Source organism: Sinohyriopsis cumingii, chromosome 1, assembly GCF_028554795.1.
Source record: "Sinohyriopsis cumingii isolate HCF-2022 chromosome 1, ASM2855479v2, whole genome shotgun sequence".
NCBI classification, from domain to species: Eukaryota; Metazoa; Mollusca; class Bivalvia; order Unionida; family Unionidae; genus Sinohyriopsis; species Sinohyriopsis cumingii.
In genome coordinates, this window is record NC_142961.1 from 38,902,922 (window position 1) to 38,922,482 (window position 19,561).

At 35.1% G+C, this 19,561-nt stretch overlaps 1 protein-coding gene across 5 annotated transcripts in view; it reads right to left on the minus strand.

Moving 5' to 3' along the window:
- Window positions 1-19,561, minus strand: part of LOC149806744 (uncharacterized) — a 98,691-nt gene that overhangs the window by 42,269 nt on the left and 36,861 nt on the right. For 4 of the 5 annotated variants that reach the window (XR_016420909.1, XM_089957069.1, XM_089957079.1 and 1 more), the window contains 7 exons: window positions 11,589-11,834; window positions 9,146-9,356; window positions 4,698-4,870; window positions 3,312-3,476; window positions 2,818-2,943; window positions 1,579-1,704; window positions 553-684 (listed from right to left, as the gene is read on the minus strand). Coding sequence is in view for 4 of the 5 variants with exons in the window: in XM_089957069.1 (XP_089813195.1) it covers window positions 553-684; window positions 1,579-1,704; window positions 2,818-2,943; window positions 3,312-3,476; window positions 4,698-4,870; window positions 9,146-9,356; window positions 11,589-11,834 (1,179 nt within the window). In the remaining variant the exon portion in view is untranslated. The remainder of the gene's footprint in view (window positions 1-552; window positions 685-1,578; window positions 1,705-2,817; window positions 2,944-3,311; window positions 3,477-4,697; window positions 4,871-9,145; window positions 9,357-11,588; window positions 11,835-19,561) is intronic. The other variant, XM_089957075.1, reaches the window with a different exon arrangement.

Below are 19,561 nucleotides of genomic sequence, written 5' to 3' on the forward strand. Positions count from 1 at the left end.
CCTTACAACATGAAAAGGGGCAGTAATCCGATTGGTAATTGAGAATCACAAATGTTGCTGTAAGTTATACATAATGGATGCAGTTAAGAACGAATAGTAGATATGACAAATAAGTACATGCATAGCTCGTTTGTTTAGCTTCGATAGTCGGACATTACACTTTAAACACCCGTACTGAATGACAGTGTTTTTCAACGAAAAATTAGGATAGTAAACTAAATATTCTTGAATAGTTTGTGTGCTACCATATTTTATACGATTCCAAGGAGATAGAGACTTTAACTTTCACCAATTACTGCGAAACTTTTGTTGTGTTTTTCTTCACATATTTTACTTTAATAGTTCTTGCAATTTGGGCGGAGAATATATTAAATAATGTAAACAAAAATATAATATTAATTTAAACGAAAATACGTCTTAAGGAAAAGACAGAAAGAAGATAGAGAATGTACATATCATTTCCAGCTGACAACACTCTTCGTGAACCTTTCGGATTGGAAAAAAATATATTTTAATGTAGGACTATAATAATAATTTGAGGGTACTACCTACCGACACAACTTGTTCCATTTGTGTTCAGTTCATATCCAACGTTGCAGAAACATGTGGCTTTGTCATTTTGATCATGTCTGCATCCGTTAGTTGCACTGCAGTCAATCGTCATGCATGCAAGCGGTATATAATCTGAAATTTATAACGATGAATGAGATAATAAAATATCCCGTTGTGAATTGTAAACAAAACCCCATTAGGTAACATTATGTTAACTGAACGTCCATTGTCATTTTATTATTCATGATAATTTCTTTAAAAATGATTAAGGAGGAATGCTTTTTATGCGCTTGAAAGATTACTATGGTTTAAATGATGCCATGACAGAAATAATGCAAGTATTTCTTTAAGATCCTTTGAAATGAAATATGTGCCTATGACAACGTAGTTACATGCAAAATATATTTATGGATTTATTGCAAGTTATCTGTTTGATTCTGATGTGCAAAAATACTTGGCTTGAAAAGGTGTCTTATAGAATCTCAGACCTAATAGGTTGGGGGCGTTTATAGCGAAATGAAATTATTGAGGATGAAAGAGACTTGTGTACACAGTTTTAATTCTTGTTCTTTCAACTCGAACTTATATTTAAAAGAGAGATTAAATCTAAGTATGATACGTAAATAATAACTCAGTATTTAATTCAGAATAACAGTAACTTAGATTAAAAAAACGTTCTTAAATACTTGAATGAATGACACCATTTGGTGAAAATCCGATTATCATCCATTTCGATTTTGAATGTCATAACTTTTCATACTGCAAAATAACTTTCAGATTTGTTGTGGGATTTTTTACGGGGAAAGAAATTAATAGAATAAATTAGTATATTTCAAATAAAGTATTGGTAGCAGCGTTCTAGCATAAGAACGTACTATAGAATTTGAGCATCGTAGAGACGCTCCATGTTACAATTGTCAGGAACGATACTAGTTTAAATTGGTACTATGAACATACAGATCTCAAAATTTGAGACCTACTTTAAAATAAACATAAAACCCGATTTCAACAGTAAACTTTTCGTACCTCTTTCACATGTCCCTGTGCTAAGGTTGTAAGAATACCCTTCAAAACAACCGCAGCTGTATTTACCAAGGCTATTGTTGCAAACTTGGTCGCACTTCCTTGGAACTTCTGCGCATTCATTTATATCTAGAAAAATTAATCCAAAAATATAGCATTCATATTTAATTTGCATGCCGATGTTTATTACATAAAGCCAATTTCTGATATAGAAATTTATATAATTTAACTTTACATTTTTCAATTATTGATCTTTAGTCTTTAGATGGTACCACGTAGCCACTAGTATACTGAGATACCGTAAGAAGCTATTAGACGCATTATTCCATCTATGAACTTTGATAACGAAAATAACAATTGTTTTCAAAGCGGTTTACATAATAATAAGAAACCATCTGTGTCAAGTCGAAGAAAGGTTTTGTAACAGAGAATGAACAAATACAATGCCAATACATATTGTAAAGATCACTATAGCATTTAGCATATTATACTAATTTGTCGTCTTTTTAATAGTAAGAATATGATTTATACATATTATAATTTACAAAATGCAGCATGTTATCGTCAATTGAAATTCTAGATAAATTTGCATTGATTTGCTGATGTGTTTCTCAGCGCAAGAGAGGCTATAATGGCGACCAACATAACTTGTAGATGTAGAATCCGGGGAAACCCCCGGTAAGAGTCACAGACCCACGTGAAACTACTGGCAAGTTTTCTCACATACCTACATTGGCTGCGACCGAGACTCTAACCCATGCAGACAGAGATGAATGGCAGTGATCGGTAAAGGCAATCGCCTTAGACCACTCGGCCACTTGGGATCCCACTTTGAGTTGAGATGATAGCAATATTAAGCCAATGTGAAAATGTTCAAGTTCAAACGAGTACACAGACAATATATCCTTTAAAAGTATAGAAAAAATCTTAGTTCATAATATTTTAATGCATTATGTCTCATCGTGTTCCAAAAAGGTACATATTGATAAGGCTTCTAATTTGAAACTAAATTTAGGTACAACTAGCATGCACTTTACGATGTATTCGCAGGAAACATCATTAATTTCAGTATGGATAGCCAAGTCTACCTTTATTTAACAGCACAAAATTTTAATCCCAAATTTCAGTCGGAAACCAACAGCATAAAGAACAAAATACCACGACATTTGCTTTTAATGATGAATACTATCTGCAATTTAAGTTCACTCGAAATCACTGAAACAGCTCTAAAAATGGAATTACCTCTACAGACCGTACTGTTCGATGGATCAAGTCTATATCCGCTGTCACAGACACATTTGAAGCTACCTTCTGTATTGTTACATCTTTGTGTACAAATTCCAGGTGTTGTATTACACTCATCTATGTCTTCAAAAAGAATGATAAAGCATGACCTTATGTAGTGTTAATATACAAAAGTTATTAGAACAGCGTATACAACATTAAATGGTTTTTAGATAAATCTGCAAGATAATATCGTGTTATCTATCAACAGAGTTAAACTCTGCATTATTGTCACAACATGTACATACATAAACATGTAGTACATAATAGCCAACACAAGGAGTAGTGTACGTAACAAGCTACATTACATAATTCAGATTCTACTTATTGTATGGTCATGTTTGCATTAAATTAAGTGAAAGGGAACTTCTCTCACAGATATTAAGATAGATTGTCTGTCTCCATGAATATTTTTTTCTCAATCTTTGCATTGTATTGGTCTACTTATTTACCCTGACAACTTCCATCAATCATTGTCAAGTATCCCTTTGGACAATCCGAACAATTGTAACCGATCTTTAAGGCTTTGTGCACTTCCACAGGATTGTCGACACATGTACGAAGGGGAGAACATGGGTGTGTGGCACATCCGTCCAAATCATTCTCACAGTCTTGACCTATGGTTATCATGAAAAGGTGACAAGTTTTCCAAACATAATTATTTAAGAACATTGTGATTATAAACTTAATACATACATATAATGTAATGAAGAATCAAAAATAAATGCGCCTTTATCTTTATTCAAAACGCGTTACACTATGATGATAAATAGAACTTTATCACCTAAAGTAGAGATAATAAAAGTCTTCATCTCTGAATACCCCGAACTATATTTGCAAAACTGTGACTTCTTACACATTTATAAGCTTCTTCGTGCCATAAAAGACAGACCAATGTTCACAAAGAAATCTCATCAGCTTAATTGTATATTTATTATTTCAAAAAATTTGCAGTTTCTTTTAATTAAAAGTTAAGTATTAATTTGAATCAAAACAGAATGTCAAATACTATTGGTAGTAAACTGGTCCACATCTGTCCATTTCACTCCACTTGTTAGATTCCCCCAAGTGATTTTAAGTCGCAGATATTCCGATAATATTCTAAACTGCACTGCACTACACTAAACTACACCATACTGCACTGCACCACACTATACTACACTGCACTACACTATATAACACTACACTACATTATATTGCACTGTCCTGTGCAGTACATTGCTTTACCATACTGTACTGTACTGTACTGTACGGTACGGTACTATACTATACTATACTATACTATACTATACTATACTATACTATACTATACTATGCTATACTATATTATACTATACTATACTATACTATACTATACTATACTATACTATTCTATACTGTACTATGCTATACTATACTATACTATGCTATGCTATGCTATGCTATGCTATGCTATACTATACTATACTATACTATACTATACTATACTATACTATACTATACTATACTATACTATACTAGACTAGACTAGACTAAACTATACTATATTATACATGTATTTTTGTAGTTTGAAAAGGCTATGCGTTATAAAAAAAACGGTTGGAATTTCGGATGAACGATATTAAACATCGCAGACATTTACCTGAAGAGTGTGAGGAAAATGCTATTTTATGAGGTTAAAAGACACTGCATTGAGGTAATGTTCATATGTATTTTGAATTCAGTTTCCATATACATTTGCACTGGTATCATGTAAGTTTGTGCGTAAGACCCTTGAGTGTACTGCTTTAGGTATTATTGTATGACAGACGTTTTATTACTGAAAGTAATTTGAGTACAAAATCGTACATTTTACATACCGTCCCAATATGGGTCACATATACATAATGCTATATAGATTCCTCCTGATGACCGACTGTCATTTCTTGCACGGGTGCAATCACACACTCCTCGATTAGAACAACCAGTACATAAACAAATATATATCACATCCGAAGATCCATGTGCGCCCTTATCATCCGTTAATGATATGCTGAAACGAAACAGTGTCAAGTGAAAATTGTTTTCAAATTATTCCTACGACAAAATGTGATTCATTTCAGAAATTATATTAGGCAATGTTGATATGAAGGATCGAATTTAATTCTTAGCAGACCTTCAAAAGATTTATATCTAAAGTTATTATATTGCTTTATTTAACGTACGTACAAACAATCATAAAACACAAGGTTTATCTTCATAGTTTAAAGCACATTTTTGTTTTGTGTAAACAGTTCCTGGTTATTTGTTATTCTGTGCTAATTTGTTTGTTAATGTTGCTTGTTTTATTTTTCCTGTAAGTAATATTTATCGTCAAGGAAAGGTCAGCGTTTCAGAGTAGTTTTACTGATCGCAATTTCCAGGGTTGTTTGAAAATATTAATGGTGACATCAAAGCTCTCTGCAAATATATACTCGAGTTTCAATATACTGACTTAATATAAGCGCATTTATTCTATTGCACTCTTAGTTGGGTTTCTTTTATTAAAATGTTGCTTCATGAACAAGTCAAATTTAAATCAACTCGAAAATGCAACCCTCACTTTGAAACATTATTTAAAAACACCTCCACCTAATAATGTAATTGCACTGGAAGGTGAATCGTTTTCTTTTATCCAATAGCTTATAAGACAGGGACATTTAAATAGCATCAATGCAATCAAATCTAATGCTATGAGGACCAGCACAACGACTATAAATACTGTTATAATAATGATAAATACTACAATACTTAAGATATTATTAAGTATATAACTATAAATTTAAATTTTCATTATTAATATTTTATTGCTGTTGGTGAATACTATTTATTTCATACTAAAAATTGCCAAAATATACTTCATTATATTTGACAATTATAGTACTATTATTACACCAGTATGATGAATATGATTTAAAAAGAAAAGTTATTACTTATTGTACTAAATTGTCCGAATATAAATCTTTAAAAACACGGGCAATTTATATCAAAACTGAAAGTATAAGTGTGCCTTTGCTGTCATTAAACATAATGGATAATACAGATAAATACAGTGTCTCATCTATCTTTCATATGTACATGACAGAAATAGAATCATATGTTGTATCACATTTGTGTGTGCTTTCCAGTGTAGAAAACCCTTAAGGGCTCGGGGTTGCGTAATAGATCTGGTGTGCAGTCCTGCCTGTAATAAGAGGCGGCAAATGGACCAATGGAGGCAGCAACCGCGGTGGATCATTAGGTTGCGATAAAGCTGTGATACCTAATGTGGTGCGTCCCTAAGCAAGGCACTTAACTCTCAGTCAGTCCCCGGCACCAAATGACCTACTTGAGTTACGGTGCCGTAAAACACCAAACGAAACAAATCCTAGTGTAGAATAAGGATGAATATATCTCTAACATTCCTATGTATATATGATCTGCTTTGATCTCTTATTACCTTCTACTGTGTCTACAAGGTACAAAAACTAGCAAAATGCACCTGATTTTCATTATTTGGGTATTGTTTCACACTAGTAATAAAAACATCGAAAGATTGCAACATAAATTCATGCTTTAAACGTGCAGAAGTTAAAGCTACGAACTCGCAGGTGACCCTTCGCACTTATCGACTTTGTTGCAGGTACAACGTCTTAGTCCGGTTTCGAGTGGGTAAGTCGCTATTGTAATTGTTGTTTTTTAAACTTCATCGTTTCGTTAATATTTACGAAAGGAAAATAAATTCTATAATCAAGATGAAGCGACGATTTTACAGAATCCTCATTTGATGTTAATTTCTATTCATATTTGATATCTGGTCGACATACATATTTACCCTCAATGTTTTCATGGTCTCTTTCTTTCATAAATATTGATTCTACATCATTAACAGTACTAAACTCTGACGTAAACCAAGCAACACAATGATCCTACAAAATGTTATGATCACTAAGACAAAGCGATATTAAATTACTGACATGTGACTGAGAAACAATAACAAGCTCCATCAAACTACGTTCACATTGTCCAACATACATATATTGCCCAATATTCTTGAAATTACCTACACGCCAGTTCATTATACGTAAACCTCTTGGCTTTCAAATTCAAGTACCTGAATTCCACCAGAGCCTGGCTGCACAGTATCTTGTGAAACAAGAGGTTTAATGTTATAATCATCAACAATATAACCGTCGGGTAATGCATACAAATAACGACAATTGTTATCAACAACAAAATCTAGAACTCTTGACGATCGGGCATTAAAATCAGAACATATGATAGAATTTTCGATCTTTATTCGAATCTCTTTTTTTCCCAGAGATTGTAAGAGCATATTAAAATAGTTGCATCCACCACAGGTTGCACATAAAATGAATCCGGTAATATATAACAAAGGTTAAGACATAAATCAAAATGTTTCCGAAATATTGAACCTTCAAATTTAACCCATAGTATATCATTCTCATACCCACAAACAAATGTGCTGTCCCTAACAAATATATCTCTAATATAGATAAATATTCCCCATGATTTTATTTTACAATATTTTTTTCTTTTCTTTGATACACACAATGAATGATGTAAAATTCTGTGTAAACAAATCATATGATTCATTTGTCAAAGTTTATGTAAGAAGGACATTATTGATTTTGGAAAATATATAATTTAGCTCTCTATGCAATACTCTAGTGTCCTGTGATGATCTTTGGTTATTTCTATGTAAAATGCTACTGGGGATCGTCCTGGTTACAGTTGGCTGCATGCCACATTTGCTTTTTGCTGACGAAACACTCGACCCATGCCCATGATTGAGATTATGATTCACCAGCTGGACAGCGGCTAGTTGAGCAATATCTTTTCTCGTGGAGGTATGGCAACCAGGTATGTTTCCTGGTACGTTTCTCGTTGCTGACTGGCGACTAGCTACAATTTAAATATCCACTAGTTTTCACAATCGGTCATTTTACTTCGATCTTTTTTTCTATCTTGAATGTTAAAACAATAATATTTCATTATGCATCAGTGTTTCATAGGGACATTTCATCATTTGGATCATAATTCTGCATATGTCACTCAACAAAGCATTGCGCCTGACTCAGAAGTTAGACACTAGAGTGCCATTTTCCCATCTAACACCAAATTATATAAAGGACTGTATTAATATTCCTGTAATTCTTGTGAGTCATCTCAACAATCGTAAGCGATCATCACAGTGCACACAAGCTGGCAAACATGCCCCCCCCCCCGTATCATTAGCACTTGAACTTTCTTTGCAGTAATCGATATAAACATTGATTGCCACACATCTACTTCCTAAAACTTTACGAGACTGAAGTTACTGTTGTTGTTGTTTATTAATTTAATAAATCATCTTATCACTAATTTTAGGTAAATAAACGCAATTCTAGTTCATAGTTGAATCAAGGACTGTATCACTAATTTTTATTTCTCTTGTTTAATCTTAGGGATAAGAGTGTTCTTTGTATTTTCTCTGTTCATATGTATCGTTGATCAAGCTATATTCAGTAGACATATTCGGACGCTGTGCATTGCCATTAACTCAATTGTGTACACAAAAATTTTTTTGAACAATGCAAAACAAACATACTGCGCCGTGATAAGGTAAGGACATTCTCAATTGGTCTTTTGCTGATATATCGCTATTTCGACGCTTGCCGTCATCTTTTGTTAAGATTTATATTGAAAACAATGGTTCATTTTCAACCTTTGCTTAAGAGGAACAGTCCAACCTGGAATCCGAAATTTGCGTCGTTCTGTGTCAAACAAGATGCCTTGTATTCTGACCTTTTCCGAGTGGATACCCGGAATTATTATAAAGGATTATTCTAAGTCCTAGACCCGAACGATGCTAGTTACCTTTATTACAAAATAGCGTGCTCTTGTTCACCAGAATAGCCGATATATATATATATATATATATATATATATATATATATATATATATATATATATATATATATATATATATATATATATATATATATATATATATATATATATAGTGTATGTATGTATGATTAAAAAATGAATAACTACTCAAGTGTGTTGGCTTTACAAATATTCTCCTCTTCTTGGTATGCTTGAGAGATATACGAATAGCTATTTCGACGGGTGATTTACTATATACCTGAAACAAATCTTTTTTTTTCTCCAAAGGTTATATGTTATATCCTGATAATACACATATTCCCGCTCCAAGATCCTAAATATTTTGTTTATGATTTCTTCGAAAATAAAATATGAGGAAATGAATCTATCCTTCTTTAACTAATTAAGTAATACTCACACAAAAGGTTTTGGATTCATATCCGTTAGTGTGCCGGTTACAGTTGCCGAGCCATCTTGATTCTTAGTAATGTTAACTCCATCTGGCGGATTTGTAAGATAATATGTGATAATGTCACCATCGCCATCAAAACCGTTAACGGTGAACGAAAAAGGTTCGTTAAGTTGTATGTTCACCACCTCGGGCCCTGTTAGATCTGGAACTTCATTTCCTGCAAAAATACCGATAATACACCAATCTTAATAACATAATAAAAGAATAGTATGTCCATATATATGGGGGGATCAGAAAGAGTCTTGATGACAATGTGTCTTACATACACATTGGGCAAATATTTACTTTCTTTCAACTCATGTAATTATTTAATGATTGACCTCTTCCAATATTGCATTGCCTCATTGATAAAAGGCCGAATTTTAAAATTAGTCGGTCACTTGTAGTGAGTTAGTAGTATATGCTGTACATGATTTATGATTAGTCCACAGGTGGAACTTGGTTTTCTAACCGTATAAAACAAGGTGTAAAAAGAAAGCGTCTAATGGTCAATAACGTGGTATTTTGAAGAGTAGACTAGTTCCTGTCCTTCAATAGTTAACAACGATACGTGGTGTTATGAGTCTTAAGATTCTTAAAATAAGTAACAGAAGAGAGTGAAAAGCAAGAAGTTCTGTAAAATTCAACAAATAATGTATTTCCCTAGAATACAAAGTGACAAATGATTATAAAAAAAGAACTGAAGGTATTGCGAATTAAATCCCAAAATAATCCTAGAATTACAGACACAAGTAATAATAATTTAATGTCCTGAATAAACTTTGGTTGAAATCCAAATTAAGTCCAACGCTTAACATGTTGATGTGTCCGTAATGACTTTTACAATTCTGATGTGCCAACAGTCGTGTGGTGGATCATAATAATGCAGTCTGAGAATATTTCCTTTCGTTTGTATTTTACGATAAACTCAAGTCTGTTTCCAAGGTTGTTATCAAAGCACTTTCGTATTTTCAGAGAACAATCACTTGAATTGAATAATTTAATGACTACGTTCCAACCCAAATGAACTACTGTACACAACATAATTACACATTTATTCTGCTCGATCTCAAGAATGAATAATCTTTTCAGTAACAAGATTATATGGTCTTCTACTTGACCTCAGGTCACAATTAGCATTTTCTAAACAAGGCACTACCTAATGAAACATATCCCTCTAGAAATTGTCATATATCTACAAAATTAAATGTTAGTTATAATTAGAAACCTATTAAGTAACTTACAACACAAAATGTTTCGTAAACAACAATTAGGCCAAACAAATTCCTGGCAAATTTCCAAACTTCTAGATTCAGATTGAGATAAACATGTTGTTTACAAAACTAAAATCAATACTTCAGGTCAAGTAGAAACTAAGCTTGATTTTGGACAAGGTCAAGTCCAGCATACAATGTTATACTATCACTAGCATATAATGAAAAAACTAACAAAACAAACAAAGCAATAACAGTAGTCAGTTAATTCTGAGTTAATCCTATTGTGTCCATCACTGTGTCAGGTTGTTTCCGATGTCTAATAGCAATTAAATTACGATATGTGATAATTTAGAAACACTTTCTTTTCCATTGAGTGGCTTCGGCCTTTGACGTGTTGTATACCTGTCCGGAAAGGTGCGGGTTCAATTCCCACTTGCTTTGGTAAGATATAATCTTCAAAGTGTAGATCTACCATAAATACAAAAGTAACCTGATATATTTAATATTTAAAATGCTCGGATATAAAATGCTTTGTAATAAATAAACAAGTCACCCATAGCAGCAACAAGAGCATTTTTTCATCAACGCGATGTTAAGTAGGAGACACCTAAAGCTATCCTTATCTGCAATTTTCCGTACAGAACAATAACATTGATAATTGCAGCAACCATAACATTAGTGAAGGGAAGTAAGTGAGAAAAATATTCTATAAGTACAAGTTCTCTGCATTTTTGTGATTTATACAGAAACACAAAATCAGCATATTAATTTACACATACTTGAAATGTGACAGTTAGTTATGATAAATTCATCGGAATATAACTTATAACATAAATTCATATGAATGAATCAAATATTTGCATCTTTTGTCAACAATAATAAACAGTATGAAATATTGTAATAATTTTAGTCCCATATTCTACCTATCCTATTTAGTATGGTAGATAATTAATCTACAACTGGGCAGACGGATCTAAATACTGTATATTTATGTTGCCTAGATATTTATATTGAGTTTGATGATCTGAAAACAAAGATTATATGACACGATGCTCCATTAAAGCTTCGAATAGAAGTGCATTGCATCGATTATGTTCAGTTGAAGCAAAACAGTATTATGAGTGCTACATATTAAAATCCAAATTTATGTAAACAATAAATAAAATGTTTCAACCATAAATACTTTTCTTTACCTATCTGAGCTGCAACAACCGTAGCTTCAATTCCTATTCTTTTGGTTTCAATCGCAACTTCCCTGCTATCGGTAAAGACGAGATCAAATATGCATTCTGCGTCATTGCCACAATCCATCTTCGCCTTTTGAACTTTCACAGGATCTACTTCATCTATAAATTTCGGCGTAAACTCTGCATGTGCGAAATCCTGGTAACTCTTACCCGGCGGGTATATGAATGCTGATTGAATGGGATCAATCATCCCTACCCAAAAGACACAAAACTGTGACAAATCAGATTTTGCATTAGCCACATATATTGGTTTTGCTTAAAGTTAATTATTAATTGTTGATATTTCTCGATATAGCCATTATTATGAATTGGTAGCCTAATTTTCAGAGCAAACCAAATTGTTTCATTTCTAAAAGTTTGATACTTTTCAAAACACGGGTATAGAATACTAGTCTGTTATGTATACGATTGGTCTCAGAACTTTACATATTTTTTATTTATTGACTGTAAGAAATACTTTTTAGACTTAAGTGAGCTTGTATCTTTATATGTTTGTTTAACAAGTTGTTTCGCGACAGAATTGATCTTAAATTACCTGGAAATAGTATACATGTAGACAAGCTTCAGATATTGCAGACATAAAAAGCAAACAAATGACTGCCATGAAGGAGGAAGCAGCCTCATTAGCTCCTGTATTTTAAGTAAAATTCTAAATTTTCTAAATTTTAATTGATCTTTATTCTGACCAGGTAGTAATCTAGATCTCACAAACCGTCTACCAAAATCTTCAAAATTATCTGTCAAGAACTTTCTGAATCAAACATGGCCGACATTTCATATCACATTTCTTGAATGTGCAACACATCAAACAATGTGTGACAACCACAGTTTCTCTTGAGATGATTACAACAAAACGTAGATGGAAATCTCACCTTTAATGAGGATGATACCCAAATTGAACATATATACAAGATAGAGACACGTAATGATCATACAGTGAATGTGAAACTGTTCATAACAAAAATAAAATTCACATACATGGGTAGAATGCAATAACTGCGGAAAGATCCTTTCGTGAAAAGAGAAGTCAAATAACTAACAACACAGAAATCAAAGCAATTGCTTTAGCAGACAAAGTCTTCATCCCAAGCAATGATGCTACCTGTCAAATGCTTAAAACTACCGTGCGGACTTAATAGATGTTGTTGATTCATCCGAACACATCACTCAAAACGTTGATGAAATATAAGCATTAAGTCAGTAAACTACTCTGCAAGGGAAAAAATAGATATCATAGCAAAATAAAGAATGTAGAAAAGATCACAACAATCACTAGTAGTACCCAGAATGATATTGAAATAATTATATCATCAACACAAATAACACCTACGATTCAGAAAAGAAAAACGTGTCGACGTTCAATGTAACATTCCGCAGGCTACTATAAACACTGTAAATGATATCAAGAGATCCTTAACAGTGGAAGCCTCACCCGATTTTGGAAACGTTGACACAACTTTACATCAACACATATACCAAAAGTACTATTGTCAACTATTAAAGCAACCATTTGTCTTCAACGCTGATTACTGAAAGAACTTAAACCAAGAGGACTGACGTCAAAGAGGAAAATGTCACATGTATACAAAATACGCCCCTTGAAATGACACTTTCTCCATTTAACGAAAATTATTTTCAAATACTTAATGAATTATCATGTTATGATCGTAGCACTATCGATTTTATATATAATGATAAAATATGATACATGTTTGTCGAAGTATCTCGAGGTCAAGCATGCCACAGCAGATGTTTCTTTATTAAATTAAAGTATTCTCATGTAATTGAAATTCTCTTACCAAATATTAAGTCAAAGTAAAATATTTCGAATTGTGAAAAAGATTATTTGAGTAAACGTACTTCAGCATGATCAAACAATATAAATCATCATAGAACGGTTGATATTAGTTGCAAGTGGCACAATGTTAATTTTTCAATCTAAAATGAAATGATACCAAGTCAAATTCAGGCTATAGTAACTGTTGAACATTTGGTCTAGATAAAAGAAAATTGAGAATAAACATCAAGCACATAAATTTAAAAACTCAAATATATTCTTGTTTTGGGGATTTTTGAATTTTTTTTAATGAAACAAGAGATTATAATAAACTCAGCGTTGATAGATTTTCTTCTGAGAGACGTGAAAAACAGACAGGAGAAGGTGGAAGTATCCTCATTTAGGTTTGCAATGCTATTATATACGATCGACTAAATGACCTCGAAACAGGAGAAATTAAAACCAATTCAATCAAAATTTATTTATAACAAAGCCTATCCTATTCTGTTCATTGTATACACTACCAAATAAAAAACATGATTGAACTGACAAGTTCGAAACTGAACTGGTGAATACAAATAGCCTGGAAAATACTGAAAACATTATTGCTGGAGATATACACATAGTCTATCCAAAATTGAAAATTCAAAAATGGAAACATCTTTATGATCAATATTTTTTTTAAACAGGTTACCTACCATGCAACAAGTATCACTACTGACTCTGAAATCCTTCTGGATCACATTTATACAAATCGGACTGACAATCTGAATACAGGTGTCAACATTGTGACCACTGTCCTGTGCGTCACTCGCCATTCATTCAGTGGTCCCAAACAACATAAATATGTGAAACTTACATACAGATACCTCAAATGATTTAATGATTAAGAATTCATAAATGACCTATGACTGACCCATTTGACAGTTCGAAAATATTAACAATTGCAACGTTGTTCCGGAAATGTTTAATAATCTCTTCAACAAAATTTCGATATTCGCGCTCGACTAAAAACAAAATGAGTAAAACAGAATAGAAAACTGAAGTGACTTTCACCTAGAATCAACAACACTATGCATACGATACAAATTTCATAACTCGAAGACCGGAAACATAACCGGACAAATGCAGATACTATTTTGATTGGAATAATCAGACAAATAAAATACTAAAAAAAACCATTGAAGAAAATCAAAAATCGAGTAAATGTGTGGAAATATGTAAATGAATGAAATAATAAAAAGTCACCTGCTCCTCCCAATAACATCAAATATAAATGTCATATAGCGACTTCTATTCAGGATGTAGTGAACTCATTCAGCAAGTATTTTATTATTGTCTCTGGTGAATTATGATCGTTTCTGATAAATTTCAAAGAAAATATGAAACCATTGATCCTGCTGTTCTAAAAGAGAACCCAAAACTACAACACAGTGTACTATTTAAATTGGATTATGTTACAGAGCATGAAGTTTACAAAACAATCGACAGCCTAAATGTAACAAGGTTACAGGATTTGATAGGATTGTACCCAGAATACTTAAATTATCTGAACCTGTGGTAACTGCGTTAATTATTGCAACAAAAGAATATTCTGACATGCATAAAATTGCAAAGAGGGAATTCAATTTTTATGAAAATTGCCAGCACGTATCCAGAAAATTACAGATCAACACTCTACTACCCACACTTTCTAAAGAATAGAAAACCATTGAGCAAATTCCAAACATTTTTATTTAATTCAGAATATGCTTATACAGAAAAACAATCATGATTTCGGCATTCACACATCCCGTCAAACAGCTGATGTATGGATGAGCAAATTGAACACAGAAAACCCAGTTTACTTGGATGTTGAAAAGACATTTGATATTGTCAATCATTCCATGCTACTGTCAAAAATGAAATAAGTTTAATGACCCCCGAATCCAGTGGTTAGCATTATGTCTGCAAGTAAATACAAACAAGTATGCATTGAAAGTAAAATATAAAGAGCAGAAAGTATCAAAGCCGCTCTTGGACCTTTCGTTATTTCTTGTCTTACAAGTGTATCAAATGTTAGCCTTTTTGCAAACGATTCTACACTTGACTCATCTGAATCCTCCATCAATTTTGTGCAATGACGTAAACAAAACCATATATTGGTGACATAAAAATTATACGCATAAAAATGATATGCACATAAAAAAATAGAATAAAATCTACGCTGATAACCATTTCAAAATAACAAGCACAATTACTCAAAATAAAATCAGAATGAACTATCAAATGACGAGAAATTGAGAATGTAGAAAGTCTTACAATTTTAGGTGTTTATGTGGAAAGAGTTCTGCAATGGAATGATCAGGTTGACAACGTATGTAAACACTAAAGCAAAATAAAATATATTACTAAGCTCAGAAAAATATCTTCCAGTGGAAACAATACTTCTCTGTTATAATATTGAGATACGTTCAAAATAATTAAAACATAGCAGCATGATCTATACTTGTGAACCTAATGCACACAGGAAGCCTATCTTCCTTGCTTTTAAATGGATGGATTTATCTACAAGGCTTGATTATGAAACAAAGCATATTAGTCTACAAGTCTCTTCAAGAATGTGTTCCACTGTACCTTTAGGAATTATATGTAACAAACTCATCAGAATATGAATTCGAGTCTGTATCTGAGGGAAATCTTTGAACTTCTCAAGCCAAAGTTAGAAACCCTCAAAATGTCGCTATAATAGTTAGTTGCTACCATATGGAATATTATTCCATATCACAGCAAAATGAGTGATAATCCAAAGTTATTTAAAGAGAAGTGTTTAACAAGATTTCAGTATTGTCATACTAATCTGAAACTTTATATCATTTTTAAATATTGTGTATATTGTTCTCAAAATTTTAAGCAGATCAATGAATTATTATTAGCATTATTATTGTTATTATTATTATTATTATTATTATTATTATTATTATTATTATTTCACATAATATGCCAAATGATGAATCTTTATACATATTCATGATGAATGTTGATAACCCGTTTCAGATTTTAAACAAGGTCTGCATTATATACTGCTACGTTCATTTCTAAGTTAGTAGGCGATTAACAGCAGTAGAATCACGTCACATATTCCCCTTGTCGTAGAACCTATATCAGATTAACTGTAATGTGTAAAGCAACCATAGTGCAGGAAAATCTGTTCAAAAGACATTTTAAAATATAATTACAGTTAAAATTTAAGATTAAACATTTTCAATAGTTATATAATTTATATAAAAGCCTAAGGACATTCAACCTAAATACATATACATATATATATATATATATATATATATATATATATATATATATATATATATATATATATATATATACACACTTTGTACTTCTTTAGATGGTGAGCATAAATAGTTCTTGGCTCTTGGCATCCGTCCGTCTACGGGAGACGATGGCGTAGCTCCAAAGTAAGCTTTTGTCTATCCTTCTTTCTAGCTCTCTTTTCAGCTTGTTTTATTCTTCTCTCTTACTCTGCGTTTTGAACTCCCTGCCTGACAGCTAGGCGCCAGCTGGAACGGTTGTTTGCACAGCTCTCCCAGTCGTTGACATTGATGTTTGCCGTCTTCATATCCTTTTTGCAAACATCTTTGTAGTGCAGATGTGGTCGTCCAGTTGGTCGTGCACCTTCTGCTAACTCTCCATATAACAGGTCCTTGGGAATGCGACCTGGGTCCATTCTTTTGACATGGCCAAGCCAGCGAAGGCGCCTCTCGCTGAGAATGGAGAACATGCTGTTCATGTTGGCGCGTTCTAGAACCTCCGTGTTGGGTACTTTGTCCTGCCACTGTATGTGCAGAATGAGCCTCAGACATCTCAGGTGGAAGCTGTTGAGTTTCCTCTCGTGTCTTGGATAGGTGGTCCATGTTTCGCTGCTGTAGAGAAGTGAGCTGAGTACGCAGGCTTGGTAGACACGCAATTTGGTCTTCTCTGTGAGGTTGGGGTTGTTCCAGACTCTTTGGTCAAGTTTGGCCATCACTGCTGCTGCCTTGGCAATCCTGCCGCCCACCTCAGAATCAATGGAGAGTGAGCTGTTTTTGTACAAAGTGACGATGTTGGTGCCACGCATGTCCTGTGGGATGTATCTCTGTTCCCAGAAAAGGCAGAGGAGTGTGTGTAGGGGCTGGAGCAGTGCTGGTTTTTCGCTCTTGAGGATTTCAGGCGGAATGCCGTCGCTTCCAGGAGCCTTCCCACAGGCAAGGCAATCGATGGCTTTTCCGAGCTCTTCCAGGGTGGGCTGTGTGTCTAGCTCCTCCATGACAGGCAGGTCTGGAATGGCGTCCAGGGCAGTTCCAGTGACATCGTTTTGGGTTGCATATAACTCGAGATAGTGCTCAACCCATCGCTGCAGCTGGTCTGTGATGACTTCGCCCGTCTTGGACTTCAGGGGGGCGGTCTTGTAGCTGTGGGAGCCTGTCGCCTTTTTGATACCCTCATACATTCCTCTTGTATCCCCGGTGTCAGCAGCTGTCTCAATACTGTTGCAAAGGTTAAGCCAGTAGGTGTTGGCACAGCGGCGGGCAGTGTTCTGGGCGTTGTTCCTTGCAATCCTGAGGGCTTGTAGTGTTCTGGGGCTAGGTGCAGCCTTGTATGCCAGGAGGGCTTTCCTCTTTGCCTCAGTCACGGGCTCAATCTCCTCCCAGTTTGACTCATACCAGTCGACATTCTTTCGCTCCCTCTTCCCGTAAGCTGTGATGGCTGAATTGTACACGGATATGGGACCACTTGGAGTCAATGGTGTCATCAGGTGTCACTTTGGTGAGAGCTTCCTTCAGTTTGCTGATGAACTGCTGTGTTTTCTCTGGGTTGCTTGCACAGCATCTGTTGATGCGTGGGTGACCCTTCTTCTTGGCGTGGTGCAGCTTCTTGGGTAATATTCGCACCTTGCTGGCCACGAGCGAATGGTCCGTGTCACAATCGGCACTGTGGTAGCTGCGGGTGAGGAGGACACTGGCCAGTTCTGCACGCCTGGTGATGACGAGGTCTAGCTGGTGCCAGTGGCGTGAACGTGGGTGTCTCCACGACACCTGGTGGATCTCCCTGCATTTGAAGAAAGTGTTGGTCACACATCGGCTGTGGGAGCAGCACATCTCCAGCAGTCGCTGACCATTCTCGTTGATCTTGCTCCTTCCGTAAAAGCCGAGACAGGTGGACCAGGCCTCATGGTCAGCTCCCACTCTAGCATTGAAGTCTCCTAGTAAGTAAAGGCTTTCATTGTTGGGGATACTGGATACTGCCTGATCCAGAGCCTCATAAAACTTGTCTTTCTCCTCGTAAGTGGAGCAGAGGGTTGGGGCGTACACGCTGAAGATGTTGACTGGCCCTAAGGATGTTGACAGCCGGAGGGCAAGGATTCTCTCAGTACCTGATGATGGAGGTTCAATGAAGGCGATTAGCGTGTTCTTTACGGCAAAGCCTACACCATGCTGCATAGGTTCATCCGAGGGCTTCCCCTGCCAAAAGAACGTGTAATTGACTTCCCTGATGGTGCCGCTGTCAGCCAGTCGGGTCTCTTGGAGGCAGGCAGGCAATATCAATGTTCAGTCGGGAGAGTTCTCTGTCAATGACGGCAGTCTTCCGTCAGCGGTCAATCCAGGACACATGGTCCTGATGTTCCAGGTTGCAAAACGAAGAGTTGGAGTCTTCTTATTTCTTCTTTTAGTATTTCCTGGTGCGGAGTTTTGTGGCCCACTTGTCGAGATGGTTCTCTAAGCTCCACGCACCCAGTGAAGCAGGCAGGCCGTGGCGGGCAATACCTTACTGACTGGGGGCTGCCCAGCTTGAGGCGGGCGGTAGCTGTCCAGTGAGACCTGGTGATCTCTCCCACCGTCAGAAGTAACCCCTGGCGCCAAGCTCTACGTCAATCGAGCTTTGACTTAGAACCGGTAAACTGCTACTTCTTGTGTTGTGCCGACGCCGTACGACGACGCTGGAGTGTCCTCTCCAGTGGAGCTATGAAGCCTGGGCAGGGTGGTATGGAGAATCAGCTGTTGTCCATGCAGCAGATCCCCCCTCTCCACGCAGCTGCTGTGCCCAAGGGAACGACGAATGCCGATACAACTTGGCACCAACGGCGTAGCAGGAGTTGCCGGAATGA